Here is a 25,681-nt window from a genome sequence, read left to right as displayed (position 1 = left end):
GTTTTACTGAAAACATCGATATATCGCTGAAAACATCGAACAATTTTTAAATTTTTAAAATTTTTTTTTAGTTTTTTCTATTTTTTGCGCAAAATAGTTATTTCATAGTTGAATAAAAAGGAATAACATCTATATTTTAATTTTTTTATATTTATTAAGGAATTTTTGCTTAAAGAATATTTATAAGGAACATTTTGCTTAAAAAATAGTAACAATTATGACTTAATCAATAAGCCATTGATTTTGTTTTAGAAATAGTAATTTGTTAATGGCCTTTGGTTGAAGGCGAGATCTTCGTTCATTTGCGATTTGGCCCGCTTTGCTAAACGTTCTCTCTGATTCGGTTGAGGTGGCCGGCACACAGAGGTACTTTAATGCGCATTGCGCAAGGGAACCGCATTGGAGATAATTAATCTATAGCAATATAAAGTTATTAATCAAAAAATATTAAAAATACATCAATCTTACCTTCCAATATTCCAGAGGGTCCATTTTTTGTGGGGCATTTTGGTAGGTTAAGTACTGCCTAATTTCTACAATAGAATCTGATCTATTTGTTCTGGGTTTGTTCTTTATTTTTTCTGCTACAAATCCATATAAGTCGGACGGGTTGTCTACTTCTAGGGGCGGTTCCTCGTTGGGACAAATGTTCTGCAAATCTTTAACTAAGCTCAATTCGTTTTCCACAGCTGCGACTGCTTGCTCTGCATTTTTTTGGTTGTGGAATCCTTCTCGCTTGAACCTTGGATCAAGGATTGTTGTTATTCTAGGAACAGTTCTTGTTTCATAGGTTTGTAATCTGCTCTGTAGTTGGGTTTGTAAAAAAAGGCACGTATCAACGCCTACTTCAGTTTTCATTTGATACTTAAACTGGTCCATTTTAAGTATAAGGCCGAGAACAGTCGGAATTATCAACGATACTGTCACATTTTTTGCTGCTGATGTATTAACTGTCGCCGTTTCAAATGGCTCTAAGAGACAACACAAATCTTCAATAACAGAAAATTGTTCCTCCGTTAAAGGAGTTGGAGCCTTTAAGGTTTTCAGCAAAACTCCGCAAACTGCTTCTCGAACGACCAAAATCCGCTTCAGCATATAGAATGCGCTGTTCCAACGCGTTGGAACCTCTTGTACAAGATTTAAAGGCTTTTCAACGCCTTGCGCGGAACGTAGTTTTGCATAGGCAATTGCGCTGCTTTTAAAGAAGGTAACAATATTTTTTACTGACTTTAGAACGCTTTGAACATCTTTCAAAGCCAAACAGCTCTGAACAATTAAATTTATGGAATGGGCAAAACAACCAAGGTGTTTTTTTTTCAAAATTTCGCAAGCCTTTATCATGGCTGCTGCATTGTCAGTTACAATAGTGCTTACTTTGTTAAATATATCAAAATCAATACATATTGCTTTGATGGTTTCTGCAATATTGTTGCTACAATGATTTGTCTCATCTAAGAGAGGCTGAGTTGCCAGTACTACTGTTTTCAGCTCAAAATTTTCTATAAAGTGACATGTCAATGTAAGATAACAGGCATTTGCCTTAGATGTCCAACAGTCAGTAGTTAAAGAGCAAAACGGAATCGTGAGAAGCTTATTTTTTAACTTTGCCATAGTTTCTTCATACATTTTTGTTGCATGTACATTTTGTAAAGTAGTGCGGCTGGGCAAAGCATATTTGGGGTCAAGTAACTTTACAAAATTTCTGAAACCTTCATCTTCAACAATACTGAAAGGTTGTATATCAGATGAAACCATTTTTGTAAGGGCCCTATCCAATTGGATCTTTTTTGCTGAAGCGGTATCGTACAATTGAGATCGGAGTATAAATGCATCCATTGGCGCTACTTTAGCTTTTTTTCATCTATTTTAATTGGGTGAAGGCGCCTCAGATGATCATACAAATTTGTTGTGTTTCCGGAAGTTTTGTATTCCTTTCCACACAAACGGCATTTCGCAAACAATTTGTTCTTGCATCTATCAAAATGTTTCCAGACGTCTGATCCGTTTTTTTTGGGTTTTTTGTTACCTGGAGGTTCACAGTCTATTTCACATTCAAAAGGGTCAGCGATCGAAGCAGCAGACGCAGGAGCAGCAGAGGCAGGAGCAGCAGATGCTGGAGCAGCAGACGCAGGAGCAGCAGACGCAGGAGCAGCAGACGCAGTAGCAGCAGACGCAGGAGCAGCAGACGAGGGAGCAGACGAAGGATCATATTCTGCAAAGTAAAATCGTAGTCAAAGCCTAAAGTAACAACTGCGGTGCGGTGTACTTACTTGTTTTTTGCAAGAACCTTTCCATATTTACTAAGAATTTCCTCGCAGAGGAACCGCCCAACTATGTTAAATCTTAAATTACCTGTAAATATGATGAAGGCAATGCATATTATTAATTCAATTAATTAATTTAATTGTAAAATTGTAACATTTAGTTACTTACCTCTGTAACTTTCGGTGTCTTTTTTCTTAGTGAAGTTAGAGATGCTAAAACATCGATGTTCTGAAAAATACATCGATATATCGACTTTTTAAAAAACCTCGATACTATCGATAGTGACATCGATGTTTTTGCATCCCTAGCTCAAAGACATCTAAGCGTGCAGAATATCGTAAACAATTCGCATTTTTCTGTAATTTGACAAATTAACTTCGAAAAATGAATGCGCCACCAACATTCGAATCATTCCTGCTGTATGAAGGCGAGAAGAAGTAAGTTAAAAAATGAAACACACATGTAGTAACACATTTAATTTACTTTTATTTATTTTTTGGCAGAATCATTAAGGAATTGGATACAAAAGTGACAAATGCGGCAATATTTACAATAAATAAGGAGGATCATACTCTGGGAAACATGATCCGCAAGTAAGAGCTATCGTTTACCTTTATTTGTAAAAATGAACCCACTTATTTCGATTGCAGCCAACTGTTGAAGGACCCGAATGTTTTGTTTGCCGGCTACAAAGTGCCCCATCCCCTGGAGCACAAGTTCGTCATCAGAATCCAGACTACGGCGGACTACTCTCCACAAGAAGCCTTCATGAATGCTATTACCGATCTGCTGGCTGAGTTGTCCCTTTTCGAGGAGCGATTTAAGGTAGGATACTACATGCTGCCAGTAAACAGGAATATTTTCAAAGCCCTTTTCTTTCCAGGATGCCATTAAGGAGAAAAAGGAGGGCGGAGATTAACTTTAAACTATAATTAAAAGCCAATAAACTCTCTCTTTCGTTCCACATTATAATTTAAAATTTTTCCTTTTTACAATATTTTTACATTCAAAAAATACGAAACAACCGCAAGTGATTCACACGTCGCATTAAATAAATAAAAACAATTTAAAATAGACTACATTCCACGCATCTGTAAAAACGCAAGATCACAATTTGAAGTATAGAATGTTTTTTGTTAGCTAGAGTGAAGCTCTCTCGACGAGGTATGTTGAAAGGTAGTTCATCTGATCGATCTCGCAATACGGTTAAGTCCAAGGGTCCAAAACAAGGTAAGCAGGAATTTAATTTAAAAATTTGGTCTATAACTAGTAGGTCTCTTCGTCGGCACATTCGCTGGTATCGTGGCCAAAGACTGGAAGGGAAGACTTGTCTTTAAGGTTCAAAGAATAGGAATAAAGATTGCAACTCACCCTCGCAGGACTCGCAGTACTTTCTGGGAGCAGGAAGCTTTCGGTCCTTCTTTTCGTTGTTGTTGGCTTCAGTGGAGGGGGGCGGCGAGTCATCCCGATCATCACCGGCCTGGATGGGACAGTCCTCTGTCTCGTGCTTGTCGAACTCGTCACAGATGTCGCAGAAGAGTCGAGGAGCCGGTTTTCGCTTGGTCAACACATCAAAGGCATGGGGTCTGAGGTTCAAATAAAATATTAAAATATATATTTTAAGTCTGTAATTAAATCTTAATACTTGGTAAAGTCCATGGGGAGAGTTTCTAGGGTCTGGACCTTGGCCTTGAGGGCATCGTTCTTTTGCTGCATGTCTGCAATGATCGAGTTGAGGAAGTTGATCTTGGCCAGGCTACTGTCGTTATCAGAGCCCTAGAAAAGTATACAAATTTTTATTTAAAACATCACCAAATAATTAAGGAAACTTACCTCCACATCGCCACCACCACTGGACTTGACTGTCGCTCCATTTACCTGAGCCTTGAGTGAGAGAATCTCCATGGACCTTTCCTGATCGAGCGACTCCAACCGACGCCTCAGTTCCGTCATCTCGTAGCTAGCTGTCTTTTGGGCTTCGTTGGCCAAGTGCAGGGCCGCCTCCAGCTCAGCGACCCGCTTTTGAAGCTGCTCCAGCAGCTTGGACTTCATGGAGGCCGTCTCATCCATTTCATCGATGACCTTTTGGTACTCTGCCAACTGGGAATCGAACTCGTTGCCCTTCTCCAACAGGGCCTTGCTCTGCAGCAGGGATTTCTGGAGCTCCTCATTAGCTTGCCTCAACTGGCTTATCTGCTCGCTTAGCTTCGATGTCTCCTCCAGGAGGTCCCTCTCCTTCTGCTGAGCCTTTTCCAGCTTATCCTGCACTTCGTTGTGGCTTCTCTTTTGGTCTTCCAGCTGGCTATTGCTATCTTGAAGTTGGGTTGTCAGACTCTTTAGAAGCTCATCCTTTTGGCCAACCGATTCCTGCAGCTCGGCGTTGGCTTGCTGGAAGTGACTTAGTTGCTCTAGTACCGCCTGCGATTTGTCTTGCAAGCTGCCCTCGTTCTCCTGCGCCTTCAGCAGAGTTTCCTCCAGATTTTTGTTTATTTGCTTTTGATTTTCGAGTAGCTCCTTCACCTTCTGGAGTTCTCCTTCATAGTCCTTGACAAAGTCCTGAGCTTGGCACAAGGCTACTCCAGCCTTATCGCTGCTTTCTTTGATTTTCTCCAGCTCCTCAGATAGCTTTGAAACCTCACCCTGCAGGTGCTTCTCTTTTTCTTCAAACAACGTGCGTTGCTCCTCCCAGTTCTTACTTTGCTCCTTCAGGGTCTCTTCTAGTTTCTGCCTAGCTTCTTTATCCTTCAAGACCTGCTCCTTGAGCACCTGGTCCGTTTTCAAGGATTCTTTTAGTTCTTCGTTTAATTTTTCTAGCTTTTCTTCTAGAGTCTTCTCTCTAACCAAAGCCTCTTCCAACTTTCCCTGTAGTTCCTGAGAAGATTTCGTTTTGGCCTCCAGTTGCGAGCTTGTATCTGTAAGTTTTCCCTCGAAATCCAAGACCAGCTCCTCCTTAAGTTTGAGGGACCCCTTGAGTTCTTCCAGAGATTTTTGAAGTTCCACAACATTATCCGCTGCGTTGATGGCGTCTTTCTCGATTCCCTGCTTACTCTGCAGCGCCTCCTCCAGTTTCTGCTCGAGTTCTTGCTGTTTCTTGCTTCCCTCCTCCACCTGGACATGGGTTTCCTTCAGCTCATCCTTCATGGCTGTGAGCTTCTCGATCAAGCGCTCGGCATTCATGTCTGCCTCCATCTCGAAGAGCTCGAATATGTGGTTCGTCTCGCTCTTTTCCGCCTGGAGCACTTCCAGCACAGTGGAGAGTTCGGCATTGGTTTGGGATATGTTGGCGTTGGCCACCTGGATGGCCTCCACTAGAGTCTTCAGGTCCGATATCTTCTGAGCGTCTTCGGCGGCCATCTTCTCCTTGTGCTGGATCTCTGTGTTGGTGATTTCCAGCCGCTCCTGCAGATCCTTGATGGTCTCCTGAGTCCCACTGCTCAGCTGCTTGTTCTCCGTCTGAGCCTTGGACACCTGCTCCTCCAGCGTCTTGATGGATTCGCTCATCGAAGCCTCCTTCCGTTCGCCCTCAGCCTTGAGGTTCGTTTGAGCATCCTGACTGTCTTGCAGCTGCTGGCGTAGATCCTGAAGCTCCTTTTCCTTTTGCAGCATCTCCTGGCTCCAGGCATCCGCCTTGCTGGTCAGCTCCTTCTGGCCGGTGGCCAACTCCTCCGAGAACTTGGACAGCTTCGAGTGCAAGTCGGTGCTGGAGGAACGCTCCGCCAACAGTTCCGCGTGAAGCGTTTCGGTAATCTCCTTCAGTTGATCTTCCAGGTGGGAAGCCTCTGCTCGGGACTCGGCGTAGTCCTTGTTGACCTTCTCCAGAGCCCCGTTGGCCGCCTCCAGCTGTTTGGTCTTGGACTCCACATCGGTCTGACTTGAGCAGAGCTTCGACTGAGTCTCCTCCATTTGGGACTTGAGTCTGGTGATCTCTTCCTGCAGCTTGGCCGCCTTCTTGGTTTCCTCGTCGAGTGAGCCATTGGCTGCCTCCAGCAGCTTGGCTTTGGCTTCCACATCAGACTGAGTTGACTTCACCTGCGCTTGGGCCTTCTCCGCCTCCGCCTTGAGCTGGCTAATCTCCTCCTGCAGCTTGGCCAGGTTTTTGGCTCCCTCCTCCCCGGAAGCTGCTGCCTGCTGCTGGAGTTGCTCCAATTGGGTTTGGCTTGTTTTCAGGGCATTTTCGGTCTCTGAAAATCTAGTCTGGAGTTCCTCAAGTTGCGAGTCCTTCTCCTTGGTGGCTTCCTCCTGGCTCTTCTTCAGCTGCTCCTGGCTAGCCAGTAGACTTTCCTCCACTTGAGTTTTTTCCTCCAACAGTTTCTGGAACTTCTGGATAACGGCGTTGGAATCGACTATCTGGAGATCCTTTTGAGTATTTTCTTCCTTGGCCTCCAGGAGTCGAGAGTTGGTTTCGGCCTGCTCCCTTTGGCAAGCTTCCAGTTCGGCTTGCTTGGCGGCCACTTGCTGCTCAGCGGCCTCCTTTTCTGCCTTAACTTTACTAATTTCGGATTCTAGCTCCTTCCTGACTAGCTTCTCCTGGTCCACCGACTGCTCCGCTTCTCTTAATTGCTTCTGTAGTTGCTCCTTTTCTTCCTGGTTCTTGGCCACCTCTTCCTTGAGCTTCACGATCTCCTTCTGACTTTGTTCCAGAACAGAGTCCTTCTCCGCTCCCCCAGCCTGCTGGAGCTTCAGCATCTCATCGAGGGCGGAGCTGTCAGCCTTTTGGACGTTCAGTTGGGTGGTGAGCTCATCCACCTTCTCGCTCAGATCCTTGATCTGCTCGTCCCGCATGCGCACCTCCGTCTGCAGGATCTCGCACTCGTCCGTTTTGTTGGCCCGCTCGTTTTCCAGCGAATCTGAGGCCGCCTTCAGCCTGAGCAGTTCGCAGCTGACCTTGTCCAGCTCCTCGGATTTGGCGGCCAACTTTAGGGCAAAGTCCGCCTGCGCCTCCAGCGCCTGCTTCTCGTTCTCCTCCTTGAGCAGGGCCAGTTCCCGGCGCAGATTCTCGATGCCGCTCTGCGACAGCGAGAACTTCTCCAGGGACTCGTCCTTGCCCACCAGCTCGGCCTGGAGCGTGGCATTCTGTTCCTCCAGATACTTGACGTTCTCCCGCAGACGTTGCTCCTCCTCTTGTTGCTCCGCCAGCCGGGACTCCGCCTCCCTTTGCTGGGCATTGAGTTTCTCCTGCAACTGGGCGATCTCCTCTTTGAAGGCACTGTCATCGGGTGGCGAGACAGGGGGCGGCACACTCTGCAAACTAGGCGTGGCTAAAGGGGGAAATATTATTCAGCTGGTTTGTGGAAGAATGGTTGGTAGAATGGTATTACCCGACACCAAGTTGGTGATCTTTGATTCCAGATCATGGATCTTTTCCTTGTAGACCTGAGACTGAGCCTGAAGAAAGATAGGAACTTGTATTATTGGGTCTTGGGTTTTGAATATAGACTGGCTAAAGGATTTGGATAGATCTCTCCTAATTTATGAATTTATTTTTATAATTTTAAATTTAAAATAAATTAATTTAAAGGCAATTATTGGGGTTTGTTTAATTGAAGCTTTTCTTTGGGGCTTGGACTTTTTTATAAAAAACTGTAGCATACTTTCTGCCACTAAAAGAAAAAACCACCAAAATTGAGGTGAATTTTTTAAATTAAACAAATATTTATGGATTTTTTAAGCCAAAGACTTGAATTTATTTATTTTTTAAAGCATAAAAAAAGGCATTCTACACTGTAAAAAATAAAACCAAAGCTAAGTATCAATAAATCAATTAATGAAAGGTAAAAGATACTATATCTTAGATAAGAAACTATCCAAATCCCCTGTCCCAAGTCTAAATATTCTAAATCTCCTCCTTACATTCAACTCATCACCACAAAACTGAGCCTCGTCTACGGAAAACTGCAATTCTTCGCTCTTCTTGCGCTCATCCCCCAACTCGGTCTCCAGCTCGACTATTCTGGCCTTCAGCTGAGGATCGGGATCAGAATCGGGAATATATAGAAACAGAATTAGCAATCGTAGTCAAGACCATAAATAAAACAACATTGTTGAAATTGTTAATGTATTTTTCTTTATAAAGTAAGTAAGTAATATATATCGTATATATCGTATAAACTAAACCAACAGCAAGAAAATTCGCTTTCGTACAAAATAATCAAAAATTGTTGAACAACTTTTCCATATTCCATAATATTTTCGTATTCTTTTTTTTTTTGGCCAAATAACCATTTATTTAAGATAGTTTTTTATTCGTTTTGGTTTTATGGTTGGCCTTTGTTATTTTTCGCATGTATCTTGTAGATACTTTATTCTGTATTTGGTTGTATTTCAGCTTAAAACGCTGTGCAGACTTCATCAGTTGTCTTCAGTTTTCAAATCCTTTCTCGCTCCGAAGAAAGTTGCTTTTGAGCCACTCCAATTCCAACATCCAGGACATTTCAGGACATTCACTTGACACCCAGGGGGGTGAGGACACTGTGCAGGATGCAGTGACTCTCGTGCTTGCCCGACCAGCCGCGGAACTCGCGCCGCAGATCAGACAGCCTTATGCTATGCCGCGCTATCAGACGTCTCCAGCGATCCGCTTCGATCAGTATTTGCTATAATCATACAAGTACTATATATAGAAAATCTGCAAACAGCCTCTCTAATCTCTAATTGGTGGTTGGATTGGTTGGTTTTGCGTTAAACAGGATCAGGATGGATGGTTGGATGGGTAGGTAGGTAAGTGGGTGATAATTTTGTTGCTAATTTTCAACTCAAACTCACAGATAACAGCTACCCAGTAAGGTAATTACAAGTACAAACAGTTTATTCAAAAAAGTAACCAAACAGAAAGCACTGAAAACTGAATCATCCCAGACAGTCACCTCCGAAAATAGTCTCCCCAGAGGTAAGGGCTGTAGGCTTTTGAAACAAAATGTGGCAAGGTGTGAATAATTAATGCAAATAATAATAGGTACTATAGTAAGTAATACTATCTTTAAGGTAAATGATAGCTGAAGGTTGGATTGTGAGAGATTCTTCTCCAAAAGAACCTTAATTTATGAAGGAAGATTCTATATACTTGTATGTATATTTAGGATTATAGGATATGGTTGCAGACTTGTCAGATAATCCCCTTAACCCTTAACCCTCTGTTAGCCGAATTTAGACCGAGTTAGATGACCCCTTCATGCCTAGTTAGACCTTCTCTCAGCCTTCAAGATTAATTGGATGAATCATTGTTGGGGAAAATGACTGACGGATGATGACTGACTCGGGTTTTCTGACTCCACCACTCTGGCTTCTGGTTAAGAACGAAAATTAGGGGGTGCTGACATTAAGTGAGTTTGAGTTAAAATCACAAACAAAACAAAAAAACACAAGACCATGAAAACAAAAAATGTTAACAAAAAACAGGCAACAGGGAGGTAACCAAACGAAAAGGAAATGATTTCCCCAATGAGTGTGGGAGTGTGGGAGGTGGGTGGTGGGTGGTAGGGGGTGGTGGGTGTGCTGAGCCAGCAGGTGCAATGCAGAAACAAAAACATAACACAATTAATCGAAACCGAAACTGCACAAGTGACTGGGCAGCTGGTCAGCCAACTGGAAAGAGTTTCTTTTTATCGCAAAACCAGACTTTCTTTGGTTTGGACTGCTGGTGTTGGGGCTGCTTCTGTTGCTGGAGTGGCTGCCTGTTGCATGTTGCTCCTCCTGCCAGTGATGGTGGCTTTGTGGTGCTCGTTATACTGCTGCTGAGGGTGGTGGGCACCCAGAGGTGACGCTGCCTGGGCTTCTTGGCCGGCAGGAGATAGGGTCGCGATCGGTCCGCATAGGGCAGCGGTGTGTACATGGTATCGGTGAAGATAATTACCTCGTTGATGTTCTTCTGCAGCTGCAGCGCCTGGTTCTGGGCATCCTCTCGGTCCAGGTCCCGCTCCACCATCAGCTGCTCCACATGTTGTTGCTTCTCGCGCAGCAGATCCTACAGAAGGGATCAGGGTATAGAAGCAAGCTTATGATATATGCCCGACAAACAGACAATATAGAGATATAGGTTGTGGGTGTATATGTACAGTAACAGAAACAGAAACAGAAACAGGGTGCAGCTTGTAGCAATAGCTTGTGGCAAGAGCTTGTGGCATTCATTACCTTTACCGTTGACAGCAGACACACATGCATTATAGCGATATATACAGAGAGACATTCAAAGCGTGCAGGAAGTACTTGAATAGATCTTATTTTTAAGGGATACGGAGTGTAATAAAAAACAAAGAGTTCATTGCCAGAACATTTATTATTAAATTACAAATTCTGTTTTTTTTTTGGAAGGTGGGATAGGTGTGTAGTGTAGTGTAGTGTGGTATTAGTATCTATGATTAGTGGTACGTCTTAAGAGCTAAGTGTTAGACAACAAATGTACACAGGGAGTACCCGAACCCAGTGGCCAGCCATCGCCCATGGGTTGGACGAGAGCTCTCCAAGCTTATAGGGCTACTTAAGACCAAAGGAACACCTTGTGGATATTGGTTTTTTTTTGTTAGCATACCTGCATGGAAAACTGGGATTTCGGCGTCGCTAGTATTGGCTTAACGGGCGTGCTCGACTTGCGCTGCTAGGGATTGCGATTAGAATTGTAACTTAGTTAGTACCGAGGCTCGAATCAAAATCAACAAGGGGCGTCAATGGGTTAATGGGTCAAAGTTGAAAGTAACAAAAATAAACATAAACTGTAAAGTGTAGCCTAACTGTTTGGGGTTTGGGGAAGAGCAAGGAAGGCTCTTCTCAAGGACACCGCTTATACCTGGGCATTCATGCGCATGCGCGACGTGTTCGTGGTAGCGATACTGTTCATGGTCCCTATGGAGGTCAGGGATTCCCTCGATCCGGTCCTTGAGAGGCGCGTCTTCTTCGAGGACGGCGACAGGGAGACCTTTGCTATCGGTACAAACACACCGTACTTGGGCTTGCATTCGAAATATCTACAAAAAAGGGGGGAGGGGGTTATTATAATCCAATAGATATCCCATTAGGGAACAGTACCTTATACCATCAACAGCTCCATCGTTCTTGCCACTGGCCTCGTCCAGTTCCACGCCACACCAGTTGCCAGGAGCGAACTGCGTCTCACCCAAGTAGCGTAGAAGGCCAGGACGACTTCCGAATCCCGAGGAGACAATCACCCGATCCCCCACAGTAAGCCCGTTTTCTGAAAGAGTATCTTAGAGTATCTCCCAAAGACTGAGATGAGACTGAGATACTTACTGCCGATTCCGGGACTGCGAAGCATGGAGCTCCGGATGCTGGCCGTTGGGGACACAGTCCTCGATCTGTCTGGGGAGTTCTTGGCCAGGGGCGAGGTCGGGGTCTGGGCCCCGGACATCGGGTATGTGGTGAGTCGCGTGAGCCGAGAGAAGATGCCGCACTTGGGTTCGCACTGGAAGTAACGCTTCCCAGAAACACAGCCATCGTTTTTCCCTAAAAAGTGCGAGCTGGTTAGAAGAGGTCCTCCAGGACTAGAGTATAGATCTTACCATTGGGCTCGTCCAGGACTATGCCCGCCCAGTCGCCAGGGGCAAAGTGTGTCTCGCCGATGTAGGCAATCTTTCCGGACCGGATGCCACCCACCCAGACCCGCTGGCCGATGATGAACTGGTCTGTGTTGGCCGTCAGTACGGCGCTGTTGTGGTCTGCCGACCGATGGGAAATAAATATCAAGTTGGGAGGTCCATTAGTCTCTATCGCCAACTAAGTCATCAATCAAAGTACACTTTTTACAATGCTACAATTGGCCTGACTGCGTTTTCATTTATCTCCCCAGTATGGTTCATTTTTTATTGCCCGGCTATGATGTCATCTATTTGCATATCCCGGGGCCTCAATGGAAAGCCATTGAGAGCGAGTGATCCCCCGCATAATGGATATCGATGTTTAAACTTGACTTGAGGTTAAAGTGTTATTCTAGATAGATACTCTACAGGTCTCTGAGGTCTGAGAGGTCTGAATGAAAAACCATTAAGTGGAAAATTGCAGGAAATAAGCCGATTATTGCATGCAACCCAATGAAGTCATAACAACAATTTGCCAGCCATCCAGCCAGCGTGTTGTGTCAGTAGAGTTTATATCATTCCTGCTGGCTGGCTGGCTGCATCCACCCACACCCATTAGATATGGCAACTGGCTCATGATTCTGAACTGAACTACGCCTCAAATTTATTACCTCGTTCTTTGGAGGAGAATTCAAAGCTTAAATGGCTTTTCAATTCATAAAATCATAACCTTTTGTCTATAAAAACAGCTCTTAGATTCATTAATTTTCAAGCTGAATATTCATATTTTATTAAAAATAATTCTGCATAATTAATAAAACTCAAACTTGCCTGTAAAAATATTAGGCAACCCAACTCCCTTCACTTAAATTACCATAAACCCTGCTCAGCCACTTAATTTAATATTTTCTAATCATTTTATGGATTAAGTTTCCCCATCAATTTATTTCCCATCAAAACCGTAACGACTGTGGCCCGAATTCGTTAGCCCTTACAGACCTTAACCCTAGAAAGACCTTGTCTTGAGTTGACTTGCAAATATTGTCGCAGCCACCGTCTGGCTCATTAGAGACGCAATTACACCCACTGAGATAACCTCATTAGGCTCTAATTTGACAATAGTTTGGGCCTCTGAAGATACATGTCTTGGATTGGATTGTATCTTATAGATCGTGTACGTGGAATAGTCAGTTTGGTCATAAATTGTGCGCTTTTTGCCGTTTAAGGAGCGAGCAAGTAACCCAGATGCATAAGATAGCCACCTGCGCACATGGCCAGAACCCGCTTTGCAGATACAAGATACAAAGATACTTTTCATGAGCCACCCACAATCGAGTGGAATGCTGTGTATGCTTACCTGAGCTGCGACGTCGCCCAGTGGCTTCGAGATAATAATCATCTTTTTGCAGATACAAAAACAAAGATACAAAAACAGATAAAGATACATGCTGAGATGCTGGGAGCTGGAAGGAACTTACAAGATGCGCGACTTCCAGCCTCCGACTTGAGGGAGCGGCGAGCGGGCGAGAAGCGGTCCCAGTCGGACGTGGGTGAGAGCGAGGAGCGCGTAAAGCGTCTGACGGTCTCTTGATAGAGATCTGTACATTATATAGATATATATATATACAGAGCCATGAGAACTGCATTCGCAAATAGTAGTATTTAGCATTTGGCGTTTTTGGCCAAGTTGTTAGCCAACAACAACAACAACAAGCTCTCTCATAGCCTTATATACTACATATGTATGAGTGGTTATCGGTATTGGTTAGAAATTAGCGCATTTGTGTTAAGCCCAATTTGCTCATTTTTTTTTTGGGTTGTGAAAGTTGGCTAATAAGATCTTGGCCGCAAGCAGTTGTGGTGGTAGAGGTTAGAGGCAGCGAACGAACGGTAATCCGAGATGTTATTAGACCCGAAATACAAGTCCAAGAGGCTAGAGGGGCTATTATCTTAGATCTTAGATCTCTCAGATCTATAAAAACTAACCATGACTGAGCTACAATCCTGAATCATAAACGTATCTCACAAGACTCCCCAATTATCATTCTTGAAAAGCTTTCATGCCAAAACACTTATGGATATTCTTTCACTTCCCTTTGGAAGCCCCACTTTCAAAATCAATCTTTCTTCTCTCTTTCTGAGGAGAAAGAGCCATATAATTCCATAAATCAATTAAATTGTCGACAGTTTGGTAACGTTTTCAAAGCTCTGAATGGCAGACAGCAGGAGACTCCACAGCACAAAGGAGTATCTGCGGAGAAGACACCACAAAGATTTCAATTTTCAATTGCACGATTTCGGTTTCCGTTTACTTTTCAGATACAGATACAGATACAAAGCTCTATACAGTCTTGTAGTTAATTGTGTTTTTGTCAGTTGGAATTGCTTTTATTATTTTTTTGCTTTTTTTTTTTAATTTACACCAGCCATGCTGCTGTGCCTTCTTCAGCTACTCGGCTACTGTTTTTGGCTAATCAAGCCCAGGCCATGACACGCCAACTGGCTGGTCTTCAAGGTTCGGATACAGATCGTGCAAGACTATTTGTTATTATTTGCCATTATACATCATGACGGTAGCAATTTATTTTGTATCTCGACCTGTTCATAGATACTTTTTTTAATTATCTTGTGTGTGTATCTTTTGCCAGCCAACTTTCACTAATTGTAAGGGGCGGACATTCTCAGTATCTCGCTGTGAGTGCCTGGCTTTATGTAATGTTTCGAGCCGGCCAATGCCAGCCAATAAATCACACTCGACTCGATCGCTACCTTCGCTAATTTAGCCCCCCCTGCCTGACAGCCATTCCCCCCCTCCAGATAACATGCAACATTTAACTGTGAAACGTCATCTGTAGCTGTCGATTCTAAAAATACGCACGCACCTAGATGACGAACACGAGCGATTTCCTTGCAGTTGACATTCAGTGTCGCAGCTAATGAACTCATGTATCTGACAGATACGCAGCGTACACTGCCCGCCGATGGGTGATTCATCAAAGCACACCGCTGCCAGAGATGCTAGTGGCGCCGCTGAAACTTGGCTTCGACCCACTTTGTGCACGACTCCTCTACGATTCTGGCCAAAAAGATACACACATATTCGCGGGCACCTTTTACGGAGCACCGATCGCGCGCTGCCCGGCGATAAATCAGCCAACAGTGCTGGTCATGTCACTAGCCCATTATCTCTCGAAATGATTAAACAAACATTTAATTAAACTAAACTGTGTGCAGGTATCTTGGCTACAGTGTAGGTTGCAAATGCAGTTTCCAATGTAGGCTTGGACACTGAGAATAAATCTTTAGGATACTACGATATCTACAAGATATATCTACAAGTATCTGAGATACTTTTACTGCTCTGTGATGCAACTGAGCTGCCCACATGTCGTGCAGTTGCCTCCAGGCTCGGACTTACATGACTTTTTGGCATTTTGAATGCAAATCCATCTGCGAGTGCCGACAAAAGCTGATTATTAGCTGTCGCAGTTGCAGCTCGAGATCGAGCTCGAGCTCGAGAGGTTCCTGATCACTGTGGGCAGTTCCCAGCAGCTCCACCAAGCCAGCTACAGTAGAGCTTTTAATTGAGGTAGCAGTCTGGGTTAGTCGTCTGAGTTAAGTGGGTTTTGTGATAAAAATAAACCACCTGGAGGTGTGGTTACAAGCCCCCTTTTACTTGTAAGCTTCCTTGTCATTAGTTAGTGTCCATTTTAGTGAGTAACCACTGCCACTAGCATTATATTTATCTCAATCGATTTAATCTCCGCTCATTGTTCTGGGCGCCCATCGGTAATTGCATCGCTAATTCAGAATGAATATTTATTTATTCGATTGCTGGAAATGTTAAATGCTTTCAACAGGAACCTTTGTGCGACAAACTAGAATTTCGCCAAATAGAAAACTGGTTCTCCAGATGAAGATGCTTACGTGACAAGGCGTGTCCCACATATATATTAATTATAGATATATACTAGATACCTATACTCTAAAGTAAATACCCAAAAAAAAAACAACCGGTTGGAACGCGTATTTCGCATTACAATTTCGATTTGTTTCGAGAGCTTAGAACGTGTTTCGAATAATGCGACAAAATCGAGAGGCCATGTGGCAGCAGAAGGGCAGCCTGCCAGTTGAATGAACATTCCAATACCAGACTTGGGGGGCTAATGGATTTCCCCCTTCAGCTATGGCAAAAAGCGATTAAAATTATGACTTATCATAGCCGATAGTCGGCCTTAATAGACCTTTGATTGCGCCTCTCAGATCGTGGGATTGTTTTGAGATTCTACTTCGATTCGAGCTCTATCGTCTATGAATTAATTACCAGCCTGATAAGATATCTAATCTTGAAGATAGAAGCACTATCTTTAGTGTAACTAGTTAGAGATTTCTTTAGAGACAAGTTAATTAGACTCTTATTAATTATGATATTCCCAAAATGATCCTCATCATCAAGCAATTAATTGAAAATTAATTAAAAATTAATAATGTCATGTAAGGAGATTAAATAAAATCGCATTCAGCAAAAGCCCAATTAAAGTCATGTGTAAATTATTAAAAAAATGCCATAAAAATATAAAAAATAAAAATCATAATTACCTGTGTAAGCCGAATTAATCGAACTCAAGTCATCGCTTTCACGACTCATGCTGGCTGTGTCTAAAAATTAAAAATTAAAAAATAAAAAAAGAAACAAGCACAAAAGCGCAAAGGTGAGCAAACAAAATAAGAGCATAAACTTAAAAATTAAAAAATAATTACACCCATGGCTTTATTCGGGCCATGGTAACGGGCCAAGAAAGCTTAGCCCCCAAGTGGTTATTAGTTGTGGGTCAACTTCCCACCCCTTGAGAGTCGCCTTCAAGAAAGATTAGATAACCAGATGAGTGTTGGGTGAAGGTATGGTTGGAGTGGCTTTTCAAAGAAATTGGAGATACAATACTTCCCGGATCTCAAGCTACACAGATTCTGCAGAAAGAGGGGCACGTTTTCAAAGCTCGTAAGCCAAAAAAAAAAATATCAAATTACTAATTTGATATAATTATGATTTTTATCATAAGATACCACCTCTTTGATTTATACTTGTCTTTCAAAGTCAAACTTGACATACTTTTAGCCTAAAAATATATGCAGATGAGTTGGCTAACTAGCCAAGATTTTAATTCTAGACCTATTCTAGTCCACAAAGTCCCAATAAAACAAATGTCACTCCACCTGCCCCGGGTAATAATATCTTAAAACAACTCTTCTCATAACATAAGCATATGCCACACGAGCCATCCATCAATATCTCAAAAAATCTCCGAAAACCAGCTCCTATCTATCTGAAACTCAGAACGAAACTAGACACGAAGTATCTCTGACATTTGACTTTTTCCACCTGCAATCAATGACTGTTTACCTTTAACACAAATAACTGCCAAATCACCGAAAAACAAACAAAAATATTCTCCTTAAAATAATACTCTTCTCCCTCCACTTGTGATTAATTAATATTCAGAGAGACGCGTGTGTTTCGATCTCCAGATAAACAAACAAAAACAACTTAATTATGGGATTGTTTTTTGCCGAATTATGAGTCTTCAAGAAATGGCTAAAAGCTATGTATTTGGTCAGTGGTCTGCGGTGGTGCAACCCACACGCGATTGCCATTCCAATTAATTTTGATGGAGCGTTCGATCGCCGGCTAAGGTGTGGGCGGGTCGCGAGCTATAACTGTTTTTCGAAGATGGACACTAATGTCATCATTAAATAGAAGTTCATCATCCATCATCTTTGGCTCTCAAAAACCCAATATTTAGTCAAGCACGTGTATTTCACATTTTTATTAAATTTATTTTCCAAGATCTTACTCAAATATCTTGAGAACTCCGGGGAATATCTTAACCCGGCACTTGAAAGACGAGAGACCTTAAGTGACGTGTTAATTTGTTTGACTTTTGCTTGGCCTGTTCTGGCTTAGAGCTTTATTGCACAAAAAAATAATTAAAGGCAGTCGAGTGTAAGCAAAACAATAAAATGACCAAAAAGTGATTATTTTTTGCTTAATTGTTTGGACGTCAAGTTGAACTTGCTAAAGCGAGAGCGAGATCCGGTTTTATTATTTTAAAGTTTAATAAATAAACTAAAATCTAATCTAAGCTAAGATGTGAGGTCCACCGGATACTTCCTAATGAACTCCACCATTAGGCTTATTTCAAGCCGCTCTTGCCAATAATTCATTAGAAGCAGAAAACTGCCAAAAATAATAAAAATAATGGGTTTGTTTACACGAAACTGGGAGCCAGAGACTACCAACAAATCACTCTCCGAGATGGTCAAGTGGAACCATTTCATAATCGGCACTCGTGTACCAGCCATCAAAATTAATTAACTTAAGGTGGTTACCACCTTTTCAATATTTTTCTTTCGGGCATTTCATTTGCCGATTTGTGTCTAGTCAAAGAAACTGTAATTAAATTGCCGTGCAAGTCGGCAAGAAAAGTAAAAGCCATCGGCCGGAAGGCAATGAAAGGTGCCGCCACATCATAAATACAAAAAATAAAAATCATTTTCGAGGCGTGTGAAGCGTAATTAGCCAAAGAAAAGCACTAACAGCAATTAAATGCCCACAAATGAACACCAAACACAATGCAAATTAGCGACAGTACGCGGTACAAAGGTGCGTATACGTGATATTGCTCATACGCCCCAGTGGCACCAACCACCCACGAGCTGAGCTCATTGGGAAGCTCAAAACAGAACAATATTTGAGTTTGTAAACAAACCAGGCGACTAAATTGAGTGAAATGACGACAGATGTACAGAAAAGTATCTAGAATTTGTTCAGAAGTTGGTGTGAATTGTGTGGCTGTCTGACAGCTGGGAAGAGCCGTCTCCCAAGGTGATGCCTTCAAAAGGCTTTACAGCCCGCCCACGAAAATGTTTACAGGTGGATTGTATAATCAGCTAGTATATATGGTTCTATATAGAAAATGTCACCATATTTCAGCTTGTTTCAGTTGTGTAAGCAGCAGCAGTAGCCTTGGCCCATGAATATGTTTCTCCAGAACTGAACAATCGGCGTCTGAGATGGAAAAGAATTTCACTTCCCAGAGCTCTCGTTTCTAATTCCAAGATAACACTTGGCAACAGCAACCCATAGTTCTTTGTGTTGGCAATGATGTCGTTTGGAGAGAGAATAAAACCAAAATACCGAGACTCTTATCAAAAACAAAAACATTCACAAAAGTGTACCGCTGATAAAATACCAGTTAACAACAACACTTGGCACTTGGCCTGGCCAACAAGCTCAGACAATGTGCGTTATGCGAACGGAACGTGGCAGAGAAAAGAAAGCCACAAACGGAAAGAAAGTTACAGACAAACTAACAACTAAATTTCGATAAAATAAAAAAAATCAAAATTTGCATATAGTGTTGGCCATCGGATTTGGCAATAGGACGTCAACACCGAGCCGGGCCTTAAAAAATAAATAAACAAGCGACAACCTCAATGAAATTGCACTAAAAGCCAACCTCTTGGCCAATATGCTAATGTTGTGGCTGTGAAAGTCCTACCATTCAGCGTGCGTATTTTTAGATTGTATCTATGTATCTATGTATCTAAGTATCTCTCTTTTTTTTTAAATCCAAATCAGCAATAACAAATTTTATATCTAATTAGCGGTTAACCGCAAACGAAGTTTGTTATTGCTGTTTGGGGGGAGTGTTTTGTAGATACATAGATGTAGAATGTAGTCTTAAGGTTATCGCCGACATTTCAATGAGAGTGGAATGGAGGGGACTGGGTCTGGGAACACGTGCTTAGCCCATTTACAAGCTTTCGAGTGTAAATTTGCTTGCATAATGGAGTCCAAACAGGAAGAGGCAGATGTTAGCGGAAAATCCACAATTAGCGACTTGGAAATCGACAGCTAAAGTTGAAGCTTTTTATTGAAAATTTTTCTTGTTTTATTGCAAGATCGTGGAAGCGACTACAAACCCTACTAGCTATTAGACAATACTACTAGAATCTATAGAGAAACATGTATTATTCTCCAATCCCTAAAGTTTCTCTATTATTTCATTATTTTTCTATTGATTTCCAAACCCAACTCCTAATCAAAGTTAGTCACCATTATTTATTGACCTTTTTTTTATTATCTTGGCCTTTATTTTAAAAGAAAAAAACCTTCAAAAAAACCAAAACAATCCCTAAAATATAACCAGAGATAAGAAACTAAAAATGTTACAATTTAAATCACAGATATCAGCAACGAAAACTTAATATCTTATCGCCACAAAAGCAATAAAAACAAGAGAACTCGGGCTTGGTTTTAGAATAAAAATATTCATTAACCAAAACACAGTTTAAAAATCACAACAAAAGAATACATTTGATTACCAAATGCTAATAATTTTAGTTTTTTTTTTTTAAAACAGCCACCAGACTACACCGCCAAGGTCAAAGGCTGTCACTAGTCACAAAAATATGAGAAACCGGTGCCCCCGAAAAATCAAAACAATAGCCACCGAAAATAAAGAAAAGGGCACCGAATTATGTTTTCCTTTTAGGGACTCTCCAAGGACACTGAGAAAGGGGTCAGCCTGCCACTCGAATCACCTTTCGTACAAACTGGACTCTGTTGTACTGCCGTTGGGCTTTCGATTTTGATTTGAATTTGGATTTGGATTTTCGTCAATTTCGTTTGCGTGTTCACTATATAAGCTATATAGTATATAGAGCCGATCAAGTTCAATTGGCTGCCATCTGAGGTGGAGGCACGCGTTCAACACGTCCGTCTCGCGAAAACTCGTACAAGTAACTGAACGGCGAGCGTGAATCGCAAACCGGAGCTACCGCAAACTTTGAGATACTTTTTTGGGGAGCGGGAGAGCTAACTGAGAGGCAGTTTTTTACTGAAACCCCAGCTTTGTTGGCCAGTGCCTCGCCAAGCAGACACTGTGGCAATTCCTCGCTTTCTGTGTTTTTATTGAATAAACGACTACAGGCGTAAAAAGCGTGCTTTTATTTTTTATATTTCGCACTGACTCGTAAGTTTAATATATTTTGCAAACAAAATGCGCAGCTCCCGCTACTCTTTCTGTGGATTTCCTCTTTATTTCTGATCGGATATTGATGGATCGTCCGACGGCGGCGCCTTTCCATCAATCAGTCTGGCTCTCTGGGGGCTTTTGAAACATTAAGTACTTACCAGTACCAGATTTTAGATTCTTGTCTGGGTCTTATTAGTACTTTTTCTAGTGGTTCTCTGAACTTTCCGGGAAAACTAAACATTTCACAAACTGCCTTACATTCTGAGTCACTTGGGGGACTGGTTTGCACAACGATGCGTGTCTAATTAGTTTTTCTTTTATTCTGTTAAGTTTCCAGGTAATAAAACAAATTAACAAACATTTCGTGCAATTTTATGCACATTTGCTGGAAGCTGAAGAGAAATATTCCAACAAATCAGAGGCAATTATTTATAGATTATTTCTGGGGAACAGGAAAATGGATTATGTTGGGAAAGTGTTCTCGAATTAAGTCTTGTAAGTGGAACACTTTTGAAGAATAACTAGAGAGATCTATAGGATCTAGGATCCAGAAACTAGAAACATTAAAGAGTTTACTTTCTAACTCTTCTGTAGCTTGTCAAAATAGAAAATTGCAAACAGTATATGCCAGAATCTAAATAATCCCAATCCCAAAACATAGATTGAATGAGACAGACACCTGTCTCAGATTCCTCTTAAGGGGTTATACGCAGTTGCAAGGCCCAAAAAAGGAGCGTTTTTAGAATTTTCCTACGAAGAGAACTTAGGATGTGTCAAGGCATATATTACTTTCTTAATTACTACTCTTTAAGCTACTTTTAAGCAGATATTAGCATGTCGATCATGAAATAATATCTTCTAATTCCTATAATAATATCTCCAAAGAAGTAGTTTCGAGAAAAACTAGCTTGAAATTTAAAGAATGCTCTGTGGGGTCGTTGAAACCAATTACTTCTCACCGCTATAACTTTGTAACAGGATCGAATATTGAAATAGCCATTTCTACATAATCTACATCAATTTAAGTTTTTATTTATGAAAATGAGTACTTTTTCATCATGACCCTCTTAAGTTGGGAAAGGGTTTATCGGAAAAAGTCGTATAAATGGGATATTTTTGAAACAGAAGTCCCAAGTAACTGTATTTTTATATAGATACTTTCGAAGATCTGGGAACTTGTATAGATCTAACATGCTAACGCCCCCCTAGCTTTGCAAACAATCCATATGAGAATCTAAAGAAAATCCCCAAACCCAGACAGTATGAAACCCGAGACTGATTCCGCTTGAATATGCACCACGTGTCTCCAATTATATCGTGTATTCGGGCCTTAACGACTCAATGAAGTGGTTGCGCCAAATAAGACCAAAAGTATTAAATCATAATACCAATATTGACTCTCCCGCCGACTGGCTGATGTAAACAACACCTCCCAGTTCTAGAATCTAGCATCTAATGGAGTAATCCCCTCTCGCGACAGCGCTCATCCATTAGGATTGTATCTTAATGCGAAGACAAATGGGTTTTCTGTGGGAGAGTGGGGCTCGACTTTTGGGTTTCCGATCGAAATCCAATAAAAGTGACATAAGCTCATCCACGAGCAGCGGGCGCGACCGCAGCCATCATATCAGATCAGATCAGAGGAACGGAACCAGGCATCAAAGTGCGCAGCACAAAGTATCTCCACAAACAGACCCGCACACAGATACAGATACACTTGTAGCTGACAGATACATCTGCCAGAACAAATTCAATTAGAAGCCGGAGAGAGATTGCCGGCCGGTGTGACATTGAGTGTGAGGTGAGGTGAGTGGCAGGTCTTGGCGGAGATCTGAGAGTTCCAAAGAGAGATTCTCGAGATTTTAGAAAGTGGATGGAGCTTGGATTGGTAGCTAACCAAATCTGTTCTATAAAGCCAAATATTAAAAAGCTCGATCTATAGGCATTCTCCCTGGGAACTCTATAATTTTCTCACCCCGTGAATCAGTCTAATCTCTCCAAGATTTATTGTGTTTATTTTTGGATAACTCCTGCCCTGGGGCTGGCTACTATTTCGCGGTTGCATTGGGGACCTGGTGAAATAGAAAACCGATCGATCGATGGCCGGATTGCTGACAGATCGCTTGCTATATGGGCCAGTGGGTCGACGACGGCTGCGGTTACGTGCCTCAAACATGCCACAATGGGCGGCTCAATTAAATGGTAGCAGCGTTTGCTTAATTGGCCATAATTCTCCTAACCAAAAAAAACACTTTCGGGCCCGGCTTCGGGCCTCTACAATTATAATCAAGAGCCGGGAGTGGGCGGCAATTTGTTTTCTTTATTTTCGTCTTGGCGGCGATCAAGCGTTGGTGTTTCCCAAATTATTAAATAATGCTTCCAAGCATTTGTTTACAAAACAAAACGGTTGCCACACTTGTCGGTCTAAATGAGACAACATTAAGTGAGATATGGCTTGTAAATATATAGAAGAAGTGACATCGTCTCTAGAAGCTAAGACTTGCTCGGTTCTTTAAGGTCAGTGTAGTGCAAAAAAGTGCACTTTCAAGTGGGTGGGGTCAGTGTTTGTGCTTTTGGCAGCCAGTGAGTGGGTGTGTCATCGCCTTTATTAGATCATTGCAGTCCATTATTGTGTTTATATCGTAGTGGGTGTCTGTGTGAATAGCTGCAGTGGTTCGAACCGGAATTACAGACGAATTGATAGAATTTTTTGAAAAAAAATCAAGAGTCAAGAGTTGCAAGGTGCAAAGATTGGCAATTACAAGGAAATTGTTGTCAAAATAATCAAGGAAATGGAATAAAGAATACGACTCCATACTTTATTTTTCATAAAAATATGCTTTAGTAGGCCTAAAAGGAGGAGGGGGAGGTTTAAGTGATAGTGTTCTTACAAGGTTCCTTCTTTTCTAAGTTCCCTGAGGAACTATTTTTTATTTAAATGCCATTTAGTTTGAAAAAGTCTTCTAGATGCCTTTAAAAATATCTATTAGTTATCGGATTAGGTGGAGCAGGTTAAGAATTAAATCAAATAGAATGAATTAAGACCTAAAAACTTGACAAGCAAGTGAGGAACAAATATTTCTCCAAAAAAACAAGTAGAACTTAAGGTAGAACTAAATAAAGCCTTTCAAAGACTGTACTAATTATAAATACATGTATTAAAATGATATACGACGTGAAACTTAGACAAGTGACTGTGATTTAATAAAACCTAGTCATAAAAACCCTCATATTCAGACAGGATAGCCAACTAAGTTTAAATTACTATCAGAAATAATACTATTTTAATATTATTTCTTAAAACAACCAAGCTAGTTCTAGAAAACTTACAGTGACCTTGAAAAATTCCAAAATAAACTCACCTCTTGGGGGTGGTCCGGCCTTGGGAGTTGTGTGATTGCAGCAGGCCCGTCCTATTTTCGAGACCGATCCTGTCGACCCGAAACTGGATGGAGCCTTCAGTTTGCTGGCCACTGGAATGCCAGTCACCGAGGATGCGGGCGTGGGGATATTGGACCGAGTGGAGACCGGCAAGTTGGAGACACTAGGCGCCGGCGCCGGTGCCGGTTCCGGTTCAGTCCCGGCTGGCAGGGCAGGAGGAGCCATAGCTCCATCAATAGTTCCAGTTTCTTCACTCATTTTGCACTATTTATATTTTTATTTTATTTTTTTATAAATTTTCACTAATTTTGGACACACGCGTATTAAATATAAACGATTTAAAAAAAACTTGGAAATGTAATAATAATATTTAAAATATTATAGAAATGTTAGTTGAAAATAAAATGGATGCTGAGCACTTACCTTATAGGAAGTTAAAACTTTTCTTTAAAATGTATTTTTTTGTAGACTTTTTGGGCGCTTTCAGACCACTGTGCCTGTATTGTTTTCCTCTTTTTTGTTTTGGCGCGCACGCTCTTGGCGGTCGCTCCGAACAGCTGGTTGGGAGACTTCGTTCTCTTCGTTGGCTGAGCTCGAAAAATAAACAAAAAACCGCTTTGTTGTTGCCTCAAATGCGGCTTAATAATTTCAAAAAAACGCGGAACAAATCACTCGAATAAATTATGCACACACTCGCACTTTCAAGGGTGGGCTATTTATATAGATTGCTCTATTCAGACTTGATATTTTCGGCCCTGCTTGCTCCGATTCTGTGCAATCGAGATGCCCACTACTTGCAACACTCTGTTAACACCATAAACTGATTTAAATTGCTTAACAATTTGTGCATTTAGAGCTCACATCGCCCCACACTCACACCGCACTGAATTCTGGTCTATTTTGTTGTTGTTGCCTATTTGACACAGTTACTGAGGAAGAGGAAGAGAACGGAACCCGAGGGGGATGTAATTGCCGTGGACTGGTCCCACCGATAGGATAAGCGATGTGCAGTCGCACCGACAAGTCCGAAACGATTTGGAAAACAACGCGTTTGTTTTTGTTACACTTTCTAGCTAATTTTAGAATTTTATTTTTTTTTGCACGAACTTGCAAGCGTTGCGTTGGAATTTTGTTGTTGTTGAATAGTGTGCCCAGCTGTTGTTGTCGGATTCTTACCTGTTGGATTTTCTAGGTGGTCAGTCTGTAACGACTTTTTAAAATATAATTTAAAATAAGAATTAGATTACTACAAATTACTAATTACTACCCATCGTTATTTAAAAAAGTAACCCAAAAGCAACTGCAATAAGTCACTTGTAGAACGGCAAAACTCCATTCATCATAAACTTTTGATTCTTCCACATTTTTTACACAATACCTTCAAGAATTATACTTTACATCCTCTGCACTATTTTTATTGATTAGTTTAAATTTAGTTTAAAATACTACAAAAACTAGCCCTAATAGCACCGT

General features: G+C 41.7%; 2 protein-coding genes and 1 long non-coding RNA gene across 14 annotated transcripts; 1 reads left to right on the top strand and 2 right to left on the bottom strand.

Annotated features, from left to right (window-relative positions):
* Positions 1-158: 158 nt before the first annotated feature.
* LOC138925923 (uncharacterized) lies at positions 159-2,458 on the bottom strand. Its single transcript, XR_011442161.1, has 4 exons — positions 2,434-2,458; positions 2,271-2,352; positions 469-2,212; positions 159-414 (listed from the first exon to the last, which is right to left on the bottom strand). It is a non-coding gene; the product is annotated as an uncharacterized lncRNA (long non-coding RNA).
* Positions 2,459-2,544: 86 nt separating this feature from the next.
* Polr2J (DNA-directed RNA polymerase II subunit RPB11) lies at positions 2,545-3,341 on the top strand. The gene is made up of 4 exons (XM_017251647.3): positions 2,545-2,702; positions 2,769-2,858; positions 2,916-3,090; positions 3,149-3,341. The coding sequence occupies exons 1-4, from the start codon at positions 2,650-2,652 to the stop codon at positions 3,182-3,184; spliced, it is 354 nt and encodes a 117-aa protein (XP_017107136.1). The 5' UTR covers positions 2,545-2,649; the 3' UTR covers positions 3,185-3,341.
* Positions 3,214-25,352, bottom strand: CLIP-190 (Cytoplasmic linker protein 190). 12 transcript variants are annotated; one of them, XM_070277618.1, is made up of 17 exons: positions 24,632-25,352; positions 24,190-24,556; positions 16,389-16,448; positions 13,268-13,387; positions 13,147-13,188; positions 11,775-11,930; positions 11,506-11,718; positions 11,284-11,449; positions 11,045-11,222; positions 10,790-10,852; positions 10,115-10,225; positions 8,116-8,226; positions 7,584-7,650; positions 4,099-7,523; positions 3,911-4,041; positions 3,637-3,851; positions 3,214-3,578 (listed from the first exon to the last, which is right to left on the bottom strand). In XM_070277618.1, the coding sequence occupies exons 2-17, from the start codon at positions 24,464-24,466 to the stop codon at positions 3,532-3,534; spliced, it is 5,382 nt and encodes a 1,793-aa protein (XP_070133719.1). In that variant the 5' UTR covers positions 24,467-24,556; positions 24,632-25,352; the 3' UTR covers positions 3,214-3,531. The 12 variants fall into 12 exon arrangements, with proteins under 12 accessions (XP_070133719.1, XP_043069813.1, XP_070133720.1 ...); XM_043213878.2 differs by having other exon boundaries at positions 10,790-10,855; positions 24,632-25,351; XM_070277619.1 differs by lacking the exon at positions 10,790-10,852.
* Positions 25,353-25,681: the final 329 nt, after the last annotated feature.

The sequence above is a fragment of the Drosophila bipectinata genome, chromosome 2L (assembly GCF_030179905.1).
Source record: "Drosophila bipectinata strain 14024-0381.07 chromosome 2L, DbipHiC1v2, whole genome shotgun sequence".
NCBI classification, from domain to species: Eukaryota; Metazoa; Arthropoda; class Insecta; order Diptera; family Drosophilidae; genus Drosophila; species Drosophila bipectinata.
Note: the sequence above shows the minus strand (reverse complement) of the source record. Positions and strands in the feature narration are given on the sequence as shown.